At 41.1% G+C, this 25030-nt stretch overlaps 1 protein-coding gene across 5 annotated transcripts in view; it reads left to right on the forward strand.

Moving 5' to 3' along the window:
• The window catches only part of TTLL5 (tubulin tyrosine ligase like 5), a gene marked incomplete at both ends in the record, with an annotated part of 288021 nt that overhangs the window by 139452 nt on the left and 123539 nt on the right, over window positions 1–25030 (forward strand). For all 5 annotated transcript variants that reach the window (XM_079699035.1, XM_079699039.1, XM_079699036.1 and 2 more), the window contains one exon: window positions 17437–17591. In XM_079699035.1, coding sequence (XP_079555161.1) covers window positions 17437–17591 — 155 coding nt within the window. The remainder of the gene's footprint in view (window positions 1–17436; window positions 17592–25030) is intronic.

Consider the following 25030-nt stretch of genomic DNA (forward strand, 5'->3'; position numbering starts at 1 on the left):
ACTAGCCACTGCACTTCCCTATTCCAAATCATTCAGGGCCCCATGGTCAGGGGAATGAAAGTTCCACGACAGGCTCAGTTGATCCCATCATATTCTGATGAGCCTTCATATATGAATGACACAGAGAACGCTGTTCTCAAGATGATATTGGTGTAGTTCTGAGTACAGTATAAATACAGATTTAGAAAAATTTATCTTCACATCAGTGATATGAAGTTATTTTTAACCTTTTTTGGAGTCAGAGATCCCTTTGAGAATTGAATGAAGGCTATAATTTTTCTCCTGAAAAAAATATGCACCCACACTTAGAGGTGTGCATTAATTTCAGAGGGTTCATAGACACTACCTCCCCCTCCAACTTGACTCCCTCTTGATGCCCTATGGGCCCATGGTCTCCAAGTTAAGAACTTCTGAAAACTTTTAGGTAGCATATGGTCGTTAATATCAGTAATTTCGCCAAAAATGATCACTCCAAATTTGTGATTATCTTTGCTTAACACCTTCTTTGTATATTTCAGTGATACCCCCTTCTAGGCCATAATCTCCATGAAGGCAAGGATCTTTGTAATTTAAAAAAATTGTTCTCAGTTCTCAAAAGAATGCCACAGAGTGTCTGATAAATATTTGTTGGATTAATGAAATAATCTTGTGAAACCCCATCTCTAGACCTCATCAGACAAGATTTATTTAAGATTTTATGGACCATGCTATAATGCAATCTATGCCAAGATTGTTAGCTGCACTGGGAATGCTATGCCACTGATTTGCTCACGTGTTAAGCGGTTACCAAGTCTTTAATGTTGAATTTCCATCTCCATTTTGATAAATAAGATACATGAAATTTGCAAACTGCCTTAGTGAACCTGAGGTTCCCTAAGCGAATCTCAAAAAGGGTGTTAGCCCTTTGCAGTTTCAATGCCAAGAAGAAACAGATACAGTATATTCATTGTATAGACAAGGAAAAAAATCTGTACATCTAAGCTATTATTTCACTCATTTGAGAACTTTGCCCCAAACTTCAAGACCAGGCAGAAATCATCTCTAAAATTATGCAGGGTGATATAGCAAGAACAACACTTATCACTAAGTCTAGTCACTGATTATTTCATTTCCCCTTATTCCAAAGCAGTCCTTCCCTTGTGGTATTTGTAAAAAGAGGTAATTTGGAGCCTTTAATTTCCTTGCTAACCTTCCAGTGACATGAATCACTTCTCTACTCACTGGTGAAACTAGCTACTAGCTGGAGATTGAGGGGTGTGGTGTGTGTGTGTGTGTGTGTGTGTGTGTGTGTGTGTATGTGTGTGTGTGTCTTTGGGACTAGATGAGACCCACTTCATTTATATAAATGCTTTTGTGCCTACTGGGTAAACTCTAGGGGTACAACGGAATAAGATACAGCCCCTATCCTAAAGGAGCATGTAATTTGTGGGGCAAGGTAGGCGAATAAACCTGTAATTATAATACAGTGCAAAACATGGCATGAAGCTTTTCAACTCTACCATTATGTTCTTGAAGCAGTGTAATGGCAAGGATCCTTTACAGCTGAGGGAGCTCTTTTGTGAAAAATAAATCTAACATTGGGAAGTAAAGCACAAGGTGGTAGCAACAAGATTTCAGGATACCGCTGTGCTGAAGTGGTGTGAAAGACCTTCCTAGGGCTAATGATGAAACACCAGTTAAGCCCCTGATTTTTCAATTTCCAGGTTGGGAATAATTCCTGCCCCTCCTGGCATAGCTGTAACTATATTTGCTGCTTGTGTTTTCCCAAGCAGCAATGATACACCTTGGTACTGTGTTAAGAAAGGTAAAAGTCATGTGAAAATCCATAAGCCCCAGTCAGAGAAGGGTTTTTGCCACTACATTTGTAGACATACCGTATCTGTAGAAATGCAGAATCCTGGGTTCTGCTGTGAGTGGAGAGTATCTTGTCCTTGAGGGCCTGATAGCACACGCATACACAGAGGTAGATGCTGGTTAATGTTGCTCTGGCGGAGGACTCGGTATCACAGTGGATACCGGCATCTTATTTTTTTCATTAACCCGTGTTGTCTTTTCAGATATCTACTAAAACCTCACCATCCTTAAATGTCAGTTTGTTTGGTTTTGTTGTTCCATGGTGGATCTAGAAGTTACTGCACATGTGGTCGTTAAACACTGATTGAGAGAGAACGGTGGCCGGAATCCAGATTCTATAGCCACTAACTTGAGGGTCAGGAGAAGATGCCCAAAGAGGATCCTCCAGGACAAAGCTTCTCTTAATTACTGTAAGATTTTTGGCCCCAAACTCCTGAGTGGAACTCCTAGCTTTGATGACATGGGCTAGATGATCCAATGTCTTCTTTTGCTTCCAGGCCTCAAGCCTAGACTGAAGCCATCAAGTCAGCCTCCTGGGCACTTCCCCCCGCCAGGCTCACCCACCAGTCTTGATCCTCAAACCATTTTACTGTTGAAGAGAGGCATGGAAAGATAAATCTAAGGAAAGGTGCATTTTCCCATGAGGCCCTAGAATAAAGCTGTCCTCAGATGCCCACTCTTTGGCCTTCCGTTCTTAAATGGCAGGCAGTGCCATCTTGCCTTGCCAGCCACTTGGGAAGATGTAATACAAAAGAGGGCTGATCCAAAAAGAAAACATGAAGAATGAACACATGAACTTGAGAGCTTTTGTCATCATACTACAAATGCAGTTCTCCAGTTCGAAGACCCAGCACTCTTCTTCAGCCTCGGAGGAAATGAGGAGAGACCATCAAGAGTGTGTCCTGCGTCCCAGCCTTATTATGTCTCACCTGACTGTGGTGACTCTCAACTAGGTGTCTCTGCTTCCACCACAATGCTGACAGAGCACTACATAGCTTACTGCCGTCCACTAGATGGAGAGCAGAATGAGTGGCAAGGTCTGTTCCTGTCTTCCATTACTCTGAATGTTAGCCAAATTAGAGTGCTTTCTGTTTCTCGGACATTCTTCCTGCTTATCTGGCTCTGCATTTTTACTTCACCTTTTCTTTTCCCCTAGGAGCCACTACCATTCCACCAGCCCCATACCGGTCCTGCTACCTATCCTTTTAGGCCCGGTTCAATTGCCTTCTTTTAATTTCCTTAACACTTTTATTATGGCAATTATCATATTCTGGAGGCCTTTAATATTGCTATTTGTCTAGGTGTCTGTCTCACTAGATTACCAATTCCTTCACGGCTTAGGGGCAAAGGCCGCATTTTAGAACCCATTCTCTTAGGACTTTACCCAAGGCTTTGCCCATGATCAGCGATCCAGTAAATATTTATTGAATTATCTTTGAGTTCTGGACTTCATTCGAGCATTCAGGACCATAGCATTTCTAGAGCGTGCGCCAGTAGAGCAATAGTGATTTAGTTAGGCCTGGCCCTGGATCCTCTTTGGGTACCAAAAGGCTGTGTATCTGGGTGGGTGGTGGGTATATTCTGGGAAGCCATCAGGGCAATAGTATCATATTTTAATTATAGCACTGGCAGCAGCGCTACTTTCAGCAAACAGCAGTAACAAGCGGTAACACTTGGGCGGGCCAGCCACCGGACATTGGCCTCCCCCTCTGTGTGTCTTCTACCCGCTCTTTCAATCCGTCACCTGTATTTATTCCCGCTGTAATTTAAACACCTGTCTAGATGGAATGCGTGCAATGTGTCCCTACCCCACACATTCAGATATTTGCTCACCTGCCTTATTCGGAAGGTTGGCTCTAAAATAAACAGAGTTTTGGTACTAAAAGAAAAAAATGCACTGAGGTCACCGTGGCAGTGGACATGAGGAAGGGAATGGGAGTGGCACCTCTGGAGAAGCCGCTCCAGGAGAGTGGGAGCAGAAGAGAAAGAGGAGGAGGAGGAGAGCAAGGGGTGAAACATCTCCCAGCAGGCCCTAAGGCTTAGGCCGTGATACAAGCCGGTGACTAGATTTTCCCACAGACCCTCATTCATTTAGCTAACCAACTAGAGAAAGGCAGGGGTGGAAGAATATTTAACAAGCTGGTTGTTATGAGGCTTAAATGTCTTGGTTTATTATTTTTTTAATAGATCTTTATTGGACTATACTTCACAATACTATTAGTTTCTGTTGCACAACAAAGCGAATCACCCATATGCACACACATGTCCCCATATCCCCTCCCTCTTGGGTCTCCCCCCATCCTCCCTATCCCACCCCTCTAGGTCATCGCAAAGCACCGAGACGATCTCCCTATGCTATGCTGCTGCTTCCCACCAGCTACCTATTTTACATTAGGTAGTGTATGTATGTCCATGCTACTCTCCCTTCGCCCTCCCACCCCGTGTCCTCGAGTCCATTTTTTATGTCTGTCTCTTTATTCCTGCCTTGCAACTAGGTTCATCAGTACCATTTTTTTTTTTTTTTAGATTCCATATATACGTGTTAGCAATGGCCATTATTAAAAAATCTAGAAACAGTAAATGCTGGAAAGGGTGTGGTGAAAAGGGAACCCTCCTGCACTGTTGGTGGGAATGTAAATTGATACGACCACTATGGAAAACAGTATGGAGGTTCCTTAAAAAACTAAAAATAGAGCTACCATATGACCCAGGAATTCCACTACTGGGCACATACCCTGAGAAAACCATAATTCAAAAAGAGATGTGTACCACAATGTTCATTGCAGCACTATTTACAGTAGCCAGGACATGGAAGCAACCTAAATGCCCACTGACAAATGAATGGATAAAGATGTGGCACATAAATACAATGGAATATTACTCAGCCATAAAAGGAAACAAAATTGAGTTATTTGTAGTGAGGTGGATGGTCCTAGAGTCTGTCATACAGAGAGTGAAGTAAGTCAGAAAGAGAATGTCTTGGTTTATTTTTAATGACCACTATTTCTCATGGCAGCATGAGTAGACTTGAAATTTTAGAAGCTTGTTCTAAACTGTTTTATCCACTTTTGCATCCTTGGCATATTTAACAATTATTCATATTAATGTTTGAACATCCAAATAGCAATGAGAAATAGTAAAACCTAAAAGTTCTTGATAGAATTATTATCTCTACTCCTTCCTGTTGGTTGTTTTAATATCTTGTTCCTCACTCTGTTCGGGCACTTCTGCTGGTTTTTGGAAGATCCCCTGAGCTTTATGGAGGAGAAGCTTTGAAAGGTTTTTCTTTCCTGTTCTTTCCTTTCCTTTCCTACCATCCCTTGTAGCAAGTGCTTCTCATACTTTAAGATGCATATGAATTACCTATGGCTCTTGTCAAATGCAGATTTCTGTTCACTGGGGCTGAGGCTGGATTGAGTCTGCATTTTTAACAAGCTCCCAGGTAAGTACAGATGCTGCTGGTCCACAGACAGAATAGTAAGTTCAGGTTCAAAGGTATGAGGCTGTGGAAGTAACACAGTGATTAAAACTACATGATTGGGAGGTTTTGTATCAGGCCAGGAATTGAAACTAGGGGCTGACACAATTATTTGTTCTTGAGCAAGGTTTTTACCTCTTAAACTCAGTTTCCCCATCTGTAAATGAGGGAAGTAATTGTGCCTAACAGATCTGTCTTGAAGATTGAGTTAATTGCTTAGAACAATGCCTGGCAAAAACAAAGCGTTCATTAAATTTAGCCATCATTAGTGCTAATATGACTTTGTTGTTATTATTACTGTTATTATAGTGGAACCTGAAAGATTTCATGTTTGCTAAAAAAATTAATTATGGCACAACATTTTAGAGGTCCAAACATAGACATAAAATTCTTATAGGCAACATAAAGATGTTGATACCCATTATCAGTAAGGCATGTTCTTCAACTCAATAATTAAAATGAGTTTTAGTTAAGTATCCCATCTTCCAGACCCCTTTGTGACCAATGGCATAAATTCATGAGTTGCCCAGCCTAGATTTAGTAGCATAGTCTCTGATTATTAGCCCAGAGAAGCCAACTGGCCCAGTGGCGACACCCTGTACCTTAATAGCCTAATACTCCTAACTAAAACGATGAGCCTCTGTTTTGGGACTGGCGCTGTGGTGTCTTTATGTGTTGTGAGCCTGTCTTTTTTAAAAAAATTCTTCAGCGGTGAAATGTTAACCATTGTTGCAAATCAGGTATAAATAAATGCCATTTTCCATTTTCTCTTCATCTGTTCAAAGCTGGTTTTATTATGTTATCTGGAGAAATGTAGGTGGACAGAGAAGCAGAGGCAGCCTGGTGACAGGAATAGTCATCATCCTTCTGTCCTGTTAAGGAAGAAACCTCCAGGTGTGAACTCTAACTGGCTTGTAGAGTGTCTTAAGATCTGTCCAATGCTGGGAGATTAGCCCTGCCCTTTGGTCTTACCTAGTAAAGACAAGATGCTGCTAGGGCCAGAATTGATGCTCTGGTCCATTTTAGTTCGGTGACTTCTTCTGTCTATTCTAGAAAAAACTGAGAAGCTGAAAGGAAGGACCAGAGGCATTCTTTTTTTTTTTTTTTTTTTGCAATATGCGGCCTCTCACTGTTGTGGCCTCTCCCGTTGCGGAGCACAGGCTCCAGACGCGCAGGCTCAGCGGCCATGGCTCACGGGCCCAGCCGCTCCATGGCATGCGGGATCCTCCCGGACCGGGGCACGAACCCGTGTCCCCTGCATCGGCAGGCAGACTCTCAACCACTGCGCCACCAGGGAAGCCCCCAGAGGCATTCTTAATTCATTTAATCTAGAGATAATTTGCGTAGACTGAACTTTAGCCAGGCATAAATCTGTACCCATAAGATTCAACCAGATCTGGTTGAGGGTCTAGAGCTGTGCTGTCCTTTAAGGTGGCCACTACCTTCATGTGGCTTTTAAAATTTAAGTTCAATAAAGTCTAAAACCCAGTTCCTCAGTCATAGTCACACTGCAAGTGCATAACAGTCACCTGTGGCTAGTAGCTACTGTATTGGACAGTGCAGATTATAGAACATTTCCATCACAATTGTTAATGGGTGATGGATTCCATCCATTTCTATTGGGTAGTGCTGCTCTAGAACAAGGATTGAAAGTACTTGTCTCCCCTGTCAGTTCTGATTGTTTAGTGACAGCTGCCTGGAGGACTGTGTAAAGAAGAGTCTGAGGCCATATCTAAGTGAGCCCCAAATTGTTTGATTATTCATTAGCAATGTATATCCTAGGAAGACAGAGCTGGGTGGAATGGAGGTAGTTCTGGGCTAGGCACTGAGTGTCTTCTAGACAAAACTACAGAAGTAAGAGTAGAATATTTTAGAGGGTCTGGTTGTTATTATTTAATAGAGATAGGTTACTTTTCTTTTTAATTTAATTTTTATTTTTGGCCGCGCTGGGTCTTTGTTGCTGCGTTCGGGCTTTTCTCTCGTTGCAAGGCACGGGCTCTAGGTGCACTGGCTTAAGTAGTTGCGGCACGCGGGCCCTAGAGGGCAGGCTCAGTAGTTGTGGTTCACAGGTTTAGTTGCTTCACAGCGTGTGGGAGTTTCCTGGACCAGGGATAGAACCCACGTCCCCTGCATTGGCAGGTGAATTCTTAACCACTGTGCCACCAGGGAAGTCCCGGTTACTCTTTTTTTTTTTTTTTAAGGTAAAACATTTTATTTTGCTCCTACTCTATGGGAGGCAATATGGTTTTTATATAATAAATGTTCCTATTGTGGCATCCCAGTTAGAAAATTTTGTACATAAGAGTACTGTTGATTTCAGCAAGTGAGTGCATATGTGAATCTCTGGGTTAGTTATCTGCTGCTCAAAAAGTGCACTATGAAAGGTAGAAGATCTGTGTAAACATGCCTGGCATCTGGCAGCTGAACTTGGTAACATAAAGTCTAGCAAAACTTTATTATTCAAATGTGTAATGTATTACTTAAAAGAACTACTTTTCATAATCCCCTGAGATGCATTATCTAAGAGGATGATAAAGGTGATAGTAAGCTGCCATTTCCCAGGCATATGTCATGTGAGGGGCACTTAGTGCTGTGGCCAATAATACATATGATCCCTGTATTTCTAGAGAGACTTAATTTATCCCCCCACTCCCCCACACCCGCTTTCCTCCTTCGTGTCCATACGTTTCTTCTCTACATCTGTGTCTCTATTTCTGCCTTGCAAACTGGTTCATCTGTACCATTTTTCTAGATTCCACATATCTGCGTTAATATTCGATATTTGTTTTTCTCTTTCTGACTTACTTCACTCTGTATGACAGTCTCTAGGTCCATCCACGCATCTACAAATGACCCAATTTCGCTCCTTTTTATGGCTGAGTAATATTCCATTGTATATATGTACCACATCTTCTTTATCCACTCGTCTGTTGATGGACATTTAGGTTGCTTCCATGACCTGGCTTTTGTAAATAGTGCTGCAATGAACATTGGGATGCATGTGTCTTTCTGAAGTATGGTTTTCTCTGGGTATATGCCCAGTAGTGGGGTTGCTGGGTCATACAGTAATTCTATTTTTAGTTTTTTAAGGAACCTCCATACTGTTCTCCATAGTGGCTCTATCAATTTACATTCCCACCAACAGTGCAGGAGGGTTCCCTTTTCTCCACACCCTCTCCAGCATTTCTTGTTTGTAGATTTTCTGGTGATGCCCATTCTAACTGGTGTGAGGTGATACCTCATTGTAGTTTTGATTTGCATTTCTCTATTAATTAGTGACATTGAGCAGCTTTTCACGTGCTTCTTGGCCATCTGTATGTCTTCCTTGGAGAAATGTCTATGAAGGTCTTCTGCCAATTTTTGATTGTGGTGTTTGTTTTTTTAATATTGAGCTGCATGAGCTGTTTATACTTTTTGGAGATTAACCCTTTGTCCATTGATTCATTTGCAAATATTTTCTCCCATTCTGAGGGTTGTCTTTTCATCTTGTTTATAGTTTCCTTTGCTGTGCAAAAGCTTTTAAGTTTCATTAGGTCCCATTTCCTTATTTTTGTCTTTATTTTCATTACTCTAGGAGGTGGATTAAAAAAGATCTTGCTGTGACTTATGTCAAAGAGTGTTCTTCCTGTGTTTTCCCCTAAGAGTTTCATAGTGTCTGGTCTTACATTTAGATCTTTAATCCATTTTGAGTTTATTTTTGTGTTTGGTGTTAGGGAGTGTCCTAATTTCATTCTTTTACATGTAGCTGTCCAGTTTTCCCAGCACCACTTATTGAAGAGACTATCTTTTCTCCATTGTATATCCTTGCCTCCTTTGTCATAACTTAGTTGACCATAGGTGCGTGGGTTTATCTCTGGGCTTTCTATCTTGTTCCATTGATCTATATTTCTGTTTTTGTGCCAGTAGCATATTGTCTTGATTACTGTAGCTTTGTCGTATAGTCTGAAGTCAGGGAGTCTGATTCCTCCATCTCTGTTTTTTTCCCTCAAGATTGCTTTGGCTATTCAGGGTCTTTTGTGTCTCTGTACAAAATTTAGATTTTTTGTTCTAGTTCTGTAAAAAAAAAATGCCATTGATAATTTGATAGGGATTGCACTGAATCTGTAGATTGCTTTGGGTAGTATAGTCATTTTCACAATATTGCTTCTTCCAATCCAAGAACATGGTAGATCTCTCCATCTGTTTGTGTCATCTTTGATTTCTTTCATCAGTGTCTTATAGTTTTCTGAGTACAGGTCTTTTACTTTCTTAGGTAGGTTTATTCCTAGGTATTTTATTCTTTTTGCTGCAATGGTGAATGGGATTGTTTCCATAATTTCTCTTTCTGATTTTTTGTTGTTAGTATATAGGAATGCAAGAGATTTCTGTGCATTAATTTTGTATCGTACAACTTTACCAAATTCATTGATTAGCTCTAGTAGTTTTCTGGTGGCATCTTAGGATTCTCTATGTATAGTATCATGTCATCTGCAAACAGTGACAGTTTTACTTCTTCTTTTCCAATTTGTATTCCTTTTATTTCTTTTTCTTCTCTGATTGCCGTGGCTAGGACTTCCAAAACTATGTCAAATCAGAGTGGCGAGAGTGGCCATTCTTGTCTTGTTGCTGATCTTAGAGGAAATGCTTTCAGTTTTTCGCCATTGAGAACGATGTTTGCTGTGGGTTTGTCGTATATGGCCTTTATTATGTTGAGGTAGGTTCCCTCTTTGCCCACTTTCTGCAGAGTTTTGATCATAAATGGGTGTTGAATTTTGTCAAAAGCTTTTTCTGCATCTATTGAGATGATCATATGGTTTTTATTTTTCAATTTGTTAACATGGTGTATCACACTGATTGATTTGCGTATATTGAAGAATCCTTGCATCCCTGGGATAAATCCCAAATGATCATGGTGTATGATCCTTTTAATGTGCTGTTGCATTCTGTTTGCCTGTATTTTGTTGAGGATTTTTGCATCTATATTCATCAGTGATATTGGTCTGCAGTTTTCTTTTTTTGTGGTGTCTTTGTCTGGTGTTGGTATCAGGGTGATGGTAGCCTCGTAGAATGAGTTTGGGAGTGTTCCTTCCTCTGCAATTCTTTGGAAGAGTTTGAGAAGGATCGATGTTATCTCTTCTCTAAATGTTTGATTGAATTCACCTGTGAAGCCATCTGGTTCTGGACTTCTGTTTGTTGGAAGATTTTTAATCACAGTTTCAATTTCATTACTTGTGATTGGTCTGTTCATATTTTCTGTTTATTCCTGGTTCAGTCTTGGAAGGTTATACCTTTCTAAGAATTTGTCCATTTCTTCCAGGTTGTCCATTTTATTAGCACAGAGTTGCTTGTAGTAGTCTTTTATGATGCTTTGTATTTATGCGGTGTCTGTTGTAACTTCTCCTTTTTCATTTCTAATTTTATTGATTTGTGTCCTCACCCTCTTTTTCTTTTTTCTTTTTTTTTTTTAACGTCTTTATTGGAGTATAATTTCCCTCTTTTCCTTGCTGAGTCTGGCTAAAGGTTTATCCATCTTGTTTATCATCTCAAAGAACCAGCTTTTAGTTTTATTGGTCTTTGCTATTGTTTTCTTTGTTTCTATTTCATTTACTTCTCCTCTGATCTTTATGATTTCTTTCCTTCTACTACCTTTGGGTTTTGTTTGTTCTTCTTTTTTTAGTTCCTTTAGGTGTAAGTTTAGATTGTTTATTTGAGATTTTTCTTGTTCCTTAAGGTAGAATTGTATTGCTATAAACTTCCCTCTTAGAACTGCTTTTGCTGCATCCCATAAGTTTTGGATGGTCGTGTTTTCATTGTCATTTGTCTCTAGGTATTTTTTGATTTCCTCTTTGATTTCTTCAATGATCTCTTGGTTATTTAGCAGTGTATTGTTTAGCCTCCCTTTTTTTGTGTTTTTTACGTTTTTTTCCCTGTAATTTAATTCTAATCTCATAGTGTTGTGGTTGGACAAGATGCTTGATATGATTTCAATTTTCTTGAATTTACTGAGGCTTGATTTGTGACCCAAGATGAGATCTCTCTTGGAGAATGTTCGTGTGCACTTGAGGAGAAAGTATAATCTGCTGTTTTTGGATGGAATGTCCCATAAATATCAGTTAAATCTATCTGGTCTATTGTGTCATTTAAAGCTTGTGTTTCCTTATTAATTTTCTGTCTGGATGATGTGCCCATTGGTGTAAGTGAGGTGTTAAAGTCCCCCACTATTATTGTGTTACTGTTGATTTCCTCTTTTATAGCTGTTGCCTTATGTATTGAGGTGCTCCTACGTTGGGTGCATACATATTTATAATTTTTACCTCTTCTTGGATTGATCCCTTGATCATTACGTAGAGTCTGTCCTTGTCTCTTGTAACATTCTTTATTTTCAAGTCTATTTTATCTGATATGAGTATTGCTTCTCCACCTTTCTTTTGATTTCCATTTGCATGGAATATCTTTTTCCATCCCCTCATTTGCACTCTGTATGTATCCCTAGGTCTGAAATGGGTCTCTTGTACACAGCATATATATTGGTCTTGTTTTTGTATCCATTCAACGAGCCTGTGTCTTTTGGCTGGAGCATTTAATCCATTCACATTTAAGGTAATTATCAATATGTGTGTTCCTATTACCATTTTCTTAATTATTTTGGGTTTGTTTCTGTAGGTCCTTTTCTTCTCTTTTGTTTCCCACTTTAGAGAAGTTCCTTTAGCATTTGTTGTAGCGCTGGTATGGTGGTGCTGAATTCTCTTAGCTTTTGCTTGTCTGTAAAGCTTTTGATTTCTCCATCGAATCTGAACGAGATCCTTGCTGGGTAGAGTAATCTTGGTTGTAGGTTCTTCTCTTTCATCACTTTAAATATATCATACTACTTGCTTCTGGCTTGTAGAGTTTCTGCTGAGAAGTCAGCTGTTAACCTGATGGGAGTTCCCTTGTATGTTATTCGTCATTTTTCCCTTGTTGCTTTTAATAATTTTTCGGTGTGTTTAACTCTTGTCAGTTTGATTACTGTGTGTCTCCCGTATTTCTCCTTGGGTTTATCCTGCCTGGGACTCTCTGTGCTTGCTTCCTCGACTTGGGTGGCTATTTCCTTTCCCATGTTACGGGAGTTTTCTTTTTTTTTTTTATTTAATTTTTTATTTACTTATTTATTTTTGGGCTGCTTTGGGTCTTCACTGCTGAGTGCAGGCTTTCTCTAGTTGTGGCAAATGGGGGCTACTCTTCATTGTGGTGCGCGGGCTTCTTATTGCAGGGCTTCTCTTGTTGCGGAGTATGGGCTCTAGGCACGTGGGTTTCGGTAGTTTTGGCACTTGGGCTCAGTAGTTGTGGCTCGTGGGCTCTAGAGCACAGGCTCATTAGTTGATTTGCATAGGCTTAGTTGCTCCGTAGCATGTGGGATCTTCCTGGACCAGGGCCGAACCCTAGTCCTCTTCATTGGCAGGTGGATTCTTAACCACTGCGCCACCAGGGAAGCCTTAGGGAAGTTTTCGACTGTAATCTTCTCAAATCTTTTCACAGGTCCTTTCTCTCTTCTCCTTCTGGGACCCCTATAATGCGAATGTTGGTGCGTTTAATGTTGTCCCAGAGGCCCTTAGGCTATCTTCATCTCTTTTCACTCTTTCTTTTTTAATTCTGTTCCACGGCCGTAAATTCCACCATTCTGTCTTCCAGGTCACTTATCCATTCCTCTGCCTCAGTTATTCTGCTATTGATTTCTTCTTGTGTATTTTTCATTTCAGTTATTGTATTGTTCATCTCTGTTTGTTTGTTCTTTAATTCTTCTAGGTCTTTGTGAAACATTTCTTGCAGCTTCTCGATCTTTGCCTCCATTCTTTTTCCAAGCTCCTGGATCATCTTCACTATCATTATTCTAAATTCTTTTTCTGGAAGGTTGCCTATCTCCACTTCATTTAGTTGTTTTGCTGAGGTTTTATCTTGTTCCTTCATCTGGTACATAGTCCTCTGCTTTTGCATTTTGTCTATCTTTCTATGAATGTGGTTTTCATTCCACAGGCTGCAGGATTGTAGTTCTTCTTGCTTCTGTTGTCTGCCCTCTGGTGGATAAGGCTATCTACCAGTTACTTGTTTTTTTTTTTTTTTTTAAGGCAGGAATCGTTTGGAAGGAAAGATGAAAAGCTTTAAAAGTTTTCTTATTCCTTACATAGTCTCATATTTAAGCAGTGGTCATTTTTGCTATTTTTCTCAAAATAAATTAAGGATGCTTTGCTTTTGTGTAGAAGGAAATCATAATGACTACCAATTTTTGGTTTATCCATGAAATGCATAATGGATGTTACATGAAAAAACAAAATTCACCAAGAGTCCAAAATTTGTTTTATGTTCATGCCATCTTTTACTATATCTGCTAAGAAACAAAACTGATTGAGGATGTTGTTTTTTTTAATACATTTATTTATTTTATTTATTTATATTTGGCTGTGTTGAGTCTTCGTTGCTGTGTGCGGGCTTTCTCTAGTTGCGGCGAGCAGGGGCTACTCTTTGCTGCAGTGTGCGCTCTTCTCATTGTGGTGGCTTCTCTTTTTGCGGAGCACAGGCTCTAGGCACACAGGCTTCAGTAGTTGTGGCGTGCAGGCTTAGTAGTTGTGGCTCGTGGTCTCTAGAGCGTAGGCTCTGCAGTTGTGGCACACGGGCTTAGTTGCTCCGCGGCATGTGGTATCTTCCCAGACCAGGGCTCGAACCCGTGTCCCCTGCATTGGCAGATGGATTCTTAACCACTGCGCCACCAGGGCAGCCCCTAAGGATGGTTTTGTTTTGTTTTTTTTGTTGCTCTACTTTTTTAATATCCTCTGGTGAAGGGTAACAAGTGGGAAATAAAATTTAAGGAAAAGTAGAAAACGCTGGAATAGTTAGGTATAATCAATCCCTGTATAATCACTGTTTTCCAAATTTGAGGTCTGTATCTGATTATATTTTCAAAAATCTCTAATAATCAAGGGTAACTAGGACAGTTTCCCTACTAGTTTCAAAACTAGAAAATGGATTTTAAAACAAGAGTACCAGTTCTGCAACTGTATGTGACCGTGAATAAATTACTTACCGTAACTTCTCTGACCCTTTGTTTCTCCATATCTGGAAAGGGAGTACTGGGGGAATTCCCTGGCAGTCCAGTGGTTAGGACTCCATCCTCTCACTGCTGACGGCCCAGGGTTGATCCCTGGTTGGGGAACTATAATCCCACAAGGGAGTATCACAGTATCTACCTCCATGAGTAATGGATAAGGAGGGAGATATATTGATAAAACCTCACTTATAAGTGCCTGACACTTCCACTGTAAGGACTCAGATGTTAAGCCATATTATTTGAAAAAAGTATTCCACATGCATTTGGAGGAGAACATTCTCTGTTCTAATCTTGGCCCTGCCACCTACTAGGTGTGTTACTTTTGTCTAATTGTTTACCCTCTCTAGACTTTAGTTGCCTCTTCTGTTAAATGGGGTAACAATAGAACCTCCTTCAAAGGCTTGCTCAGGGTTAAGTGAGATAATACACGTCAAGATAATGCAAAGACATCTAAGCCCATGGCACATGGTGAGCATTCAGTAAGTGTTCGTGATTATGATGAAAATGATGATGTTTCAATTAAGTGCAGCCTGGACAAAAGAGAGAAGATGTACCAAATCTGATATCTCTTCTCCTTCCCATTCACTAATCTCCAGCTATACTGTTTACACTAAACGTGGTAAAGTATGTATCTTTTGTTTATTTTACTGCTGTTCCACTATAAATTATTAATAAGCCTCTTTTATGAGGTTTTTGTCGCAACTGACTGAGGCAGTGTTTGGAGAATCTGTTAGTTATTATAAAGACCTTTCCACTTTGTAGTATCTTTATAAGCTCCAAGCTCATGTCTAATTTGAAAAGCCTAATATTTAGTGCCAGGGATCAGGGCAGGAAGGAGAAGCGTTCAGTATGGGACGGGGGTGAGTTCAGTCCTACAGGGAATCTGTTTGATCGTCCGAGAACCTGGCCTTTGTTGCCACTAGGTAGGGTGCAGGAAGAAGGACAAGGCTTTTCAGAGGCCCTGGGGGCCAGAGAACACTGCCCTAATCTGCCACACTGTCTTCCCCACACTTTCATCAGCGTGGTCTTTCTCCTCCCCGGTAGTGGCAGAAGGGGGTCAGAATTGACAAGCCAGGGTTGGCTCCTGAGGCTTACTCTGAACCTGGGGCCACACTGGAGGGTGCAGTCTGAGTGTTCTGGCCCCCAGCCTCCACAGACACCAGAGATCACTCCCGACTTAGACAAAGTGGCTTTCGTCACAAGAAAAATATTTGGGTCCTTTGGTGTGAAGACACAGTCCTGGGCTGTTGTCACTGAATTCTGTAACTAGGAATGAAGCACTATACTGTTACTAAAAATGACTTATTTTCTTTCAGAATTACCAGATTTTTTAAAAATCCAGAATTCTTCTATTTGTAAATGTCAAAATTGTTACCTTCCTGGGACACTTCATAGGAGGACACTTTTCTTGGAATTCATATCTCCTCACTTCACTATTCCTTAGTGTCTCCTACTCAGCACCCTGCATTCAGCTTTGAGTACACCCCCTCTTTTCAGCATTCCCTGTACATCTCATTTGAAATGCTTCTTGAACCATCCTTTCTCTTCTGATTCCACTCTTTCCAGCCAGGTTTTAAGGTTATCACCTCGCACCTGTATTTTTCATAATAACTTACATTTTTTTCTTTTGGATTATAAAAGTAATACATGCGCTTTAGAGTGTGTGTCTGTGTATGTGTTCATTTAAGGAAATTGCTTCTGCTCTCTGTACAGTTTCATATTGTGATTTTGTTTTTTAACTTGAGATATCAGCATGTTACTATATTGCTAAGTATTCTCCAAAAAAATTCTAATGGATACATAATATTCCCTTATATGTTTAGAGCAAAATTTATTTAACATAATTTATTTAAATACTCTCAGCCATTTAGATCTTTTCCTTTTTCAGTATTAAAATCAATGCTTGTTTTCAGTTTCTGTTCACAGCATAGTGTAGTGAGTAAGAACATGCGATTTGGAGTTTCAAAGACTATGGTTCAGACCCTGGTTCTGCCATTTATTCCTAGGCCTCAGTTTCTTTCTTTGTAAAGTGGGGATTATAATAGTACTTGCCAATAGCATTATGACAGTTTGAATGAGATGCATGTAATATACTCATTTATACAGAGCTTGGCACATTGTAAGTGCTTCTGGATAGTAACTGCTATTATAATACTCACCTCATTAATGATCTGCAGTTGTTTTTTTAGCGTAGTTCCTATGAGTTAGAGTATAGCATCAAAGTGTACAAATATTTTGATACTTTTAATAATATATTGCCAAATTTATTTGTAGAAAGATTGTACCAATTAATAGTCTCATAAATAGTATAAGTACATATCTAATATCACCCTTGCCATGGTTAGGTACTATATTTTTGGTTATTATTTATGTCAGTGTAACACACGAAAGTGTTATCTTGTAATTTACATTTCTTTGATTGACAGTGGAAATGACTAGTTTTAATTGTTTAATTGGCTAATTATATTCCATTTTTGTAAATTGTTTATTGAAGTCAGTGCCCATTTTTCTATTGCCTGTGTATCTTTTTTCTATATCAGTGAGTTCTTTATATAGTAATTATTATTATTTATTATTAATAAATAAGTAATAAATATTATCATTAAGTATTATAAATTATTATTAATAATAATTATTATTTAAAATTTATCGAGCACTTAGAACTTTCATATGACACAAGGGTCAGAAAGGCTAAGTAGTTTGCCTAATTCTTAGAACCTTGTGTGACACAGAGTAAATACTCAGTAAGTACTTGCTGTTTTTGTCATTAATCTTTGTATTTCATAGCACCTCGCATAGTATGGTGCTTTGCACATAGTAGGGGCAGAATAAATACTCGTTAATTTATATTGACACTAGCCACCCTCACCTGTGCTCTTGGATGTGTACAGAAGCCAGCCTTTAATGAGTGCCTTTGTGGCAACCACTGTTTAAGCTCAGGTGGGTCAGCATCTCCTGGACTCTACATGATTTTCCCCATAATGATTTTAATGATACTTTTCTAAAACTCTGTAAAATCAGGTTATTTCTCTCGCTTCATTTCTAGGTAACAAACCTGAATTTGGCAAGTGGCGTCATAAGCAGAAGCAGTGCTTCAACTCCCCACACACTTCGGCCTGTCATCAGTCCTAGAGGCCCAACATGGTCAATACAGTCAGACCCCCAAGCTCCTGAGAGCCACTCCGCCCCTCCTGGAAGCAGGTATGTAAAGGGCCATGGAGGCGGCATTTGGGTCACACAGGGGCAGCCTGGATCTTAAGCAAGTCATTCGCACTTTGAGTTCCCTGCACAGGCACCAGCAAGACAGGTACCTTTCCCCACGTGTCCTAATCCTCTGGTGCTTGAATATAGGGCCTCATTTCACTTGTAAGACAGCCTGTGGGCAAATCAAACGAAAAGGAAATTTCTGATACAGTTCAGCAAGTTCACTTCCGGGTGAAAGAGCAAGAATTTATACTATGCTTAATCCTTGCTCACAGTCAACATTTTTGTGTATTGACTTTTGACATTTTCTCCTTGTCTCCTAATTCCTTTTTTATACCTTGTATTACATTGTGTTTCAGTAACTTTGGACTCTTTTCTTTTGAAGCACATATTTTATATGTTTTTATGTAGGTTATCTAATTAAACTCAAACAGCCTCCCTGGACAATGTTCATTTGGAAAGTGGGAAGGAAATTCCCTTTATGTAGTTGAGCAAAGTGGCAGAAGATAGATCCAAATAGATTCTGGCCATAAAGTCAGCAACTTCTGATTTAAAAAAGAAACCACTGTATTGAATTCTAGTCTCGATCTGTATTTCAAGTTCCCCTGTTTAAAAAACATAAGAAGAAACAGATTCCCAGTACATCTTGCTTTAGTGACTATTAAATATGGGTTTAATTGCATCTGTCCCTGAGTCAGATGAGCTAGAATGGAATGTGACTGTTACAATGAAGTATTCCAACCAGCTGAGATATTGTTCCCTCCAAATAAAGACACTCTGCCACAGGTGTCCCACCAACTCCCTACCCCAGGCCAGCACATCAGCCTCTGCCAACCAGCCACCTCTTTGGATGCTGCCCTGCCCTGAGGTTGGAGGGGCAACCGAAGGCTTGGGCATGGAGGAAATACCTAATTGTTGTTCAAGTATCTGTTGGTGTTAGAATGATTACTTAAGGAACTAATTTGGGAAGCAGAGACTCTGCCCAGGAAGCAAGATAAACATAAGTGCATTACATCATGCTCTGGTACGGTGTCTTTCATACCAGTGATCATTGTGGTCAAGGGTGAAAAGAATCATCTCAATTCAGAATTATGAAGAGTTGAAGACCAAGAGGCAGGACTTTTGAAGACAGGACATCCTCCCACACTATTCTCTTCATAGGAGAAGTCTGTCCTTTGGTGATTTACGATTCCAGAGTAACCGCATTCCTAAAACATAAGTCGTAAAAAAGAAATTCTGTTTATACCACAGAGCTTTATTTTCCATATAAAATATTTCCAAATATTCCATTTTCATTTTACAATCAGAGCCTTGTTTCTATGGAAAACACTTTCTCTGCAATCTTGGATATATTGTCTATATGACAAGGCTGCAACCGTTTTCCATACGGTAAGCAAAATGTCAAGACTATACATTTTGGAAAAATAGTTTTAGCTTTTTTTTTTTTTTTTTGGCTGCACCACAGGGCATGCAGGATGAGATCCCCAACCAGGGATCAAACCCGTGCCCCCTGCAGTGGAAGCTCGGATTCTTAACCACTGGACTGCCAGGGAAGTCCTGAGTTTTAGCATTTTACATACTTGTGTTTGGAATAAAAGTTATGGCTGGGTTTTGAGCCTTCTCTTGGTGACACCTGTTAATGCCGAGACACAGAAAGATGAAGGGATCCATCAAGGTCAGAGGCAGGACCTAGGGTGCAGTGCTGTGAGTGACCTTCTCCTAGCCAGACTGTGCTCATGGGCTGTGGTAGAATGGCACATGATGCAATCGACTTCAGAACCACTGGCACCAGGAAGTAGCCCCTGCAAAGCCCCCTGGTCTTTCCCTTTGGGGGTTAGTTGTCCCCATAACAGCCATCTCTTCACCTACTCTTCAAGCTCGAGGGTCAGTTCTCAGGCCCCATTCTAGTCCAGGGTAGCCCTGGAAAATCTTCCTCTGCCCCTCCCCCCACACACACACCCCTCATGGCGACCTCTGGTCGCCATGACAGCCTGCAAGCTCAGCTTGGGAGTTCCAGTTCCATGTGGAATTCCCAGAGATACCCACCCTAAAGAGCCTTAAATGAATTCTCAGAGGTCCTTTCAGAACTGGCCATGACATGGGCCCCAGCCAGACCTCCCTCAGGCATTCACTCTGTCCCATGCCCCAGTTTCTTTATTTACCTGGTAAGTCACTGTTTGTGGATATTTATTTAGTCTCTTGTTGTTCCTTCCTTTGTAGTAAGGGTGACTAAGTTTAATGAATAAGGGATTAGTAGCTTAGAGATGTGAGTTTTATTACTGATTTTTACACTAAGTGACCCTGAACTATTTATTTAATCTTTTTATTGGATAAGCATACTTATGTATAAACTGGACTGTTTGGGGAGCTTTTAGGTTGTTCTTAAAGCACTTTGATCTCCCTGGAAGTGGGTGCTAAGTAAATAAAATGTCCTCTTACTTGTACATCTACAAAAGCATCAGTGGATTCCAGTGCTGATAAACTCTCATAATTCACTCAACCAGGGGCTGCCCTGTAAACATAAAAAGATGTAAAGAGAATCCAATGCTGGCTGTACTTTTCATCTGCATCTTGGAGGATTCAGTGACTTGGTAGCCACAGGAATGAAAACTGGTGACTCACAAGAACTCAGCAAATAGTGTTCTTTTTCATTTCCCTGTGGCGTTGCTATTGTTCTCAACTTTATGGATCACACAAGTTTTCACCAGACAACCTTGTTCTTCCCCCGCTGTTTTGAAATCACCCCAAATGTAGCCCAGGGCTGTCGTCTCCCATTGGGTCAGTGTGAGCTCAGCCCAGCTCCTCAAATCCCTCGGTTCCTTTGGTCTGTCTGGAGTCCCTGTTGGAGCTTTGTTGTGGGAGAGGAAGGCAGAGAGCCCACGCCTTGCCCAGACAGTCTGAGGCCTGGCCGTGGAGCTTGCAGTTCCCTAGACACTCGGAGTTGGACTTGGCCAGCCATTCCTCTGTTGTTACTTTTCAGAGGTAATAAGTGAGATTAATTGCAGGCCATTCTCCAGAAGAGAATGTAGTCAGGGCCAAATACAGTCACATGTTTAGAAGCCTGAGGTGTGCCTCCGAGCAAGGCCAGTTGAGAATTATACAATCTGGCCTCCAGGATGCAGGTACCGAATGTCCGCGACCTCTTTTTTCTTAAAGGGATTGTATTTGATTTCTAGATGCTGATACCTGGGTACTAAGCTTTTCTTTAGCCAATGAAATGGGTCGGGTTTTTCAAGCTGCCTTTTAATTATCTATTTTTCTGGGTACCCGGGGAATTGTTAGGCGCTGAGATTGATGTGCAGAGGCATCTCCTCATTACCGCCAGCCTTGCATGGAACTGGACCATGTCAGGGAGGAGCATTTTCTAGGTGAGGAGCGCATCTTTCTTTGGGAGACCTGGAAGGGTTACTGTAAAGTTCTGGCTGCTGCTTGGAATGATTTGGGAAGGACAGGGCCTCAGACGGCTTGGCAGGAACCTGAGGCTCTGTTTTTTTCCAGTCCAGCCCTTCCTCGTGGATCGAGCTGTCAGGGAATCCCACGAATGTCTGGCTTCTGCCCCTTTGTATGTTTTTCCAGCATTTGTCATTGAATTATTTTTATCCATCTCTGGTTTTTTCACACATGCAACCTGGGGATTTATCTGTTCCTCGATGTTAAAGGTGAGGGAGGTTGAAGGCACAGTCATGAGTTTGTTCCTTCTTTTTGTGACAGGGCAAGACATCGTGGGCCAAGACTGTGTGGCCTGGTACCCTCTACTCTGGAAAACAGCTGTATGTCAGAATTTTAAATTCTGTACTGGGGAATGGGGTACAATGAAGCCCCAAATCTTGGAAATTTGGGTGATATTTCATGTCACCTTGTTCCTCTGCCCTCTTACTCTTTAGTAATAAACTATAGTCTGGTACCTTTCTTTACATAATTTTTTGAAACAGATTTTCAGAGATTCTGATACCAGTTTAACTAATACTTTTCTCCCTTGTTTTAGATTATTTCTTTCTTTAAAAAAATACTTATTTTTTTATTTGTTTATTTTTGGCTGCGTTGGGTCTTCGTTGCTGAGCACGGGCTTTCTCTAGTTGCGGCCAGCGGGGGCCACTCTTCATTGCAGTGCATGGGCTTCTCATTGCAGTGGCTTCTCTTGTTGCGGAGCACGGGCTCTAGGCGCGTGGGCTTCAGTAGTTGTGGCTCGCGGGCTCTAGAGCGCAGGCTCAGTAGTTGTGACGCACGGGCTTAGTCTCTCCACGGCATGTGGGATCTTCCTGGACTAAGGCTCGAACCTGTGTCCCCTGCATTGGCAGGCAGATTCTTAACTACTGCGCCACAGGGGAAGTCCTAGATTATTTCTCACGAATGTCGCTGGAGATTCAGGACTCTGACTTCCTATCTTTTCATTTTCAGTTCTCAGAAATATTGAGTTTATTTTCTTTAATAAAACATGTTCTGTTTATTTTCTATGTGTCAGGCATTGTGTTAGCTGCTGGGAGTAGCAACAAATAAGACAGAATCGTGCCCAGTCTCCCAGAGTTTACTGTCCAGGATGTATCTTCTATGCTCTCGGCGTAGTGCTGAGCGCTGGGTAGGGTCTAAAAGACTTTGAAGACCTGGTGTTGGATCACTAAGAGGTTACTGTCTAGCAGCGAGAAGGAGCCACGTACACATGGAACAGTTAGGAAGCAGTACTGGGCAGCATATAACAAAAAGATTTAAATTGTGTGACCCAGGCAATTAGAAGAAAGAGAATCAAGAAGAGGGTGTAAGGATTTAACCCTGTCACCAGCTACAACATGGCTGAACCCTGAGGACATATTGCTAAGTGAAATGAGCCAGTCACAAAAGGACCAATACTGTATGATTCCACTCCTATGAAGTATCTAAAGTCGTCTAAATCGTAGAAACAGAAAGCAGAAAGGTGGTTGCCAAGAGCTGGGGGAATAGAGGAGGGGGAATTAGTATTTAACGGCTATAGAGTTTCAAATTTGCAAGATGAAAAAGTTCTAGAGATCTGTTGCACAACAGTGTGACTGTACTTAACACTACGAAACTGTAGTCATAAAAATGGTTAAGATGGTAAATTTAAAATTATACTTTTTTTTTAAGCCACAATAAAAAGAGAATAGGAGGAGGAGTATGTGAGGTTTTAAAAGAGGGCTCCATAGTTCTGCAAAAATTATTCAGCGACCAAAATGCTAAGGCTTTGTTTCCATTTTCTTCCTCTGTTTAGGGGAATTATTCTGAAACTAGTCCTTTAAATGCTTCTATTTCTTTTTTTTTTTTTTTTTTTTTTTTGCGGTATGTGGGCCTCTCACTGTTGTGGCCTCTCCCGTTGCGGAGCACAGGCTCCGGACACGCAGGCTCAATGGCCATGGCTCATGGGCCAAGCCGCTCCGCGGCATGTGGGATCCTCCCAGACCGGGGCACGAACCCGTGTCCCCTGCATCGGCAGGCGGACTCTCAACCACTGCGCCACCAGGGAAGCCCCTTCTATTTCTTTAAAAGTATGTTTACTTTATTTATTTATTTATTTATTTATTTTTTTGCGGTACGCGGGCCTCTCACTGTTGTGGCCTCTCCCACTGCGGAGCACAGGCTCCGGACGCGCAGGCTCAGCGGCCATGGCTCACGGGCCCAGCTGCTCTGCGGCATGTGGGATCTTCCCGGCCTGGGGCACAAACCCGTGTCCCCTGCATCGGCAGGCGGACTCTCAACCACTGCGCCACCAGGCAAGCCCAGTATGTTTACTTTATAGGAAAGGAGGCCATAAACCCCTGTTAGGAAGATGGCAGGGTATAGTGAAAAGAGAAGGGACTTTAGGGTTTGCCTTACTGAGTGTATGACCTTGTGCAAGTTACCTAGCTTCTCTGAGCCACAATTTCCCCATCTGCTTAAAAGTGCAGATAATAATACCTACCTCATTAAGTTGTTATAAGATTTAGTTGAGTTGTGCATGTGAAAGTAGCCAGTATAGTGCCTGGTTTTGGTGTAGGTTCTTGATACCACTTAGTTCCCTTTCCAGGAAAAAAAAAAAAAAAAAAAAAGGAGAAACTTAAAATTGGACTTGCTTGGGATGTGGGATTGCTACACTCCGTGTTTTAGAATCTGGTTTAGAGGAAACTGGCCATCAGCCATATGCAGTGCACTCCTGGAGCTGGATCGCAGAGATGTAGCCTTTCCAGCTGAGGAAGGGCCATCAGAGTGGGGCCCACAGGAGACTCTTCCTTTTCTTTGACCCCTTTGTTGAAGGGTGACTTCTTTCTACTCAACAGGCCCTTCCTCTCTGCTATCTTCTTCTGAATGTTGAAATTTCCATTGCGGCTCAATGTTCCAGCCAGTAAACACTCATATTTTCCATCCATCCTGGGGGTCGAGCTTTGGGAGAGCTTTCCTCTGGAGGAGTTTGGAGCTTATAATTTTGTACTTTATCCTGTTATATAAACAACACTCTCTAGCCAAAGAGCACAATCACAAAAAGAAACCACTTTTGGGGGGCCTAAAAACAAAAAGAAACTCTTTCTTGTTCAGAGTTCTGCAGAAGTGCTGTTTCCCTCCTTATCCTCCTTCCTTCCCATAAAACAAAGTTTACCTGACCTTCTTCCTCCTTAGTCTTAGCTCTTAACCACTCCTTCCCCTTGAGAAAAACGCTTCTCTGGCACACGAGTGATAAAGGCCTGAACTTCTATCTGAAATTCCTCTGCTTCTTTTCTCACTCAGCCAGACACATAACCTCTCAAGGGTTATGCTCTGTGTCAGTTCAAGCTCTGTGACAGATTCTACAGTTCCTCCTTCACCAAGAGAGCTGAGTGCTGTAGGTGTTTGTACCAAGGCCAGAATCACTGGACTTCTGCCTATTGAAGGAATGTTGGTAAACTTTGGAAATGTGTCAGAGATCGCTGGCTGGACATCATACCAAGGCCTAGGCAAAGTAAGTTAGGGAATGTTTGGGCCTAGTATCAGGAGTGGAAGATGGGGATCTTTTCTTATCTGCAAGCCAGAATAAAATGCAGCTTGCTTTGTGGTTTGCCAGTGTAGCATTTTTCCAGTTTCGTTTGCCTTCTCCCCTCCCTCTCAAAGCATTAAAGATAAACTACCTTATATACATTTCCTCAGGATTATCACACACACATGCACACTCAGACACATACACACAGAGTCACTGTTAGAGGCAAGACCCTGTCTTAGTTAGCTGTTCACTTTGTAATTTGATATCCATCCATAATTGATTATTATTTTGGTTTTAAGAGGACTGAATGACAAAAATCCATGTACAAGCTGAGTGAGACTCCTTTTCTAGAATTAGGAAATTTTATCAGAGTTACTTAATTCATATTTCAGTTTAATTCTCACATGGTTTTTCTGTCATCTTCTATCTTTCCAACATAGCTGTTTACCAGCCCTAAAAGAGTTTGGAAAGAACCACAGTGGTGAAGAAACACTATATC

The sequence above is a fragment of the Hyperoodon ampullatus genome (genome assembly GCF_949752795.1).
Source record: "Hyperoodon ampullatus genome assembly, chromosome: 3".
NCBI classification, from domain to species: domain Eukaryota; kingdom Metazoa; phylum Chordata; class Mammalia; order Artiodactyla; family Ziphiidae; genus Hyperoodon; species Hyperoodon ampullatus.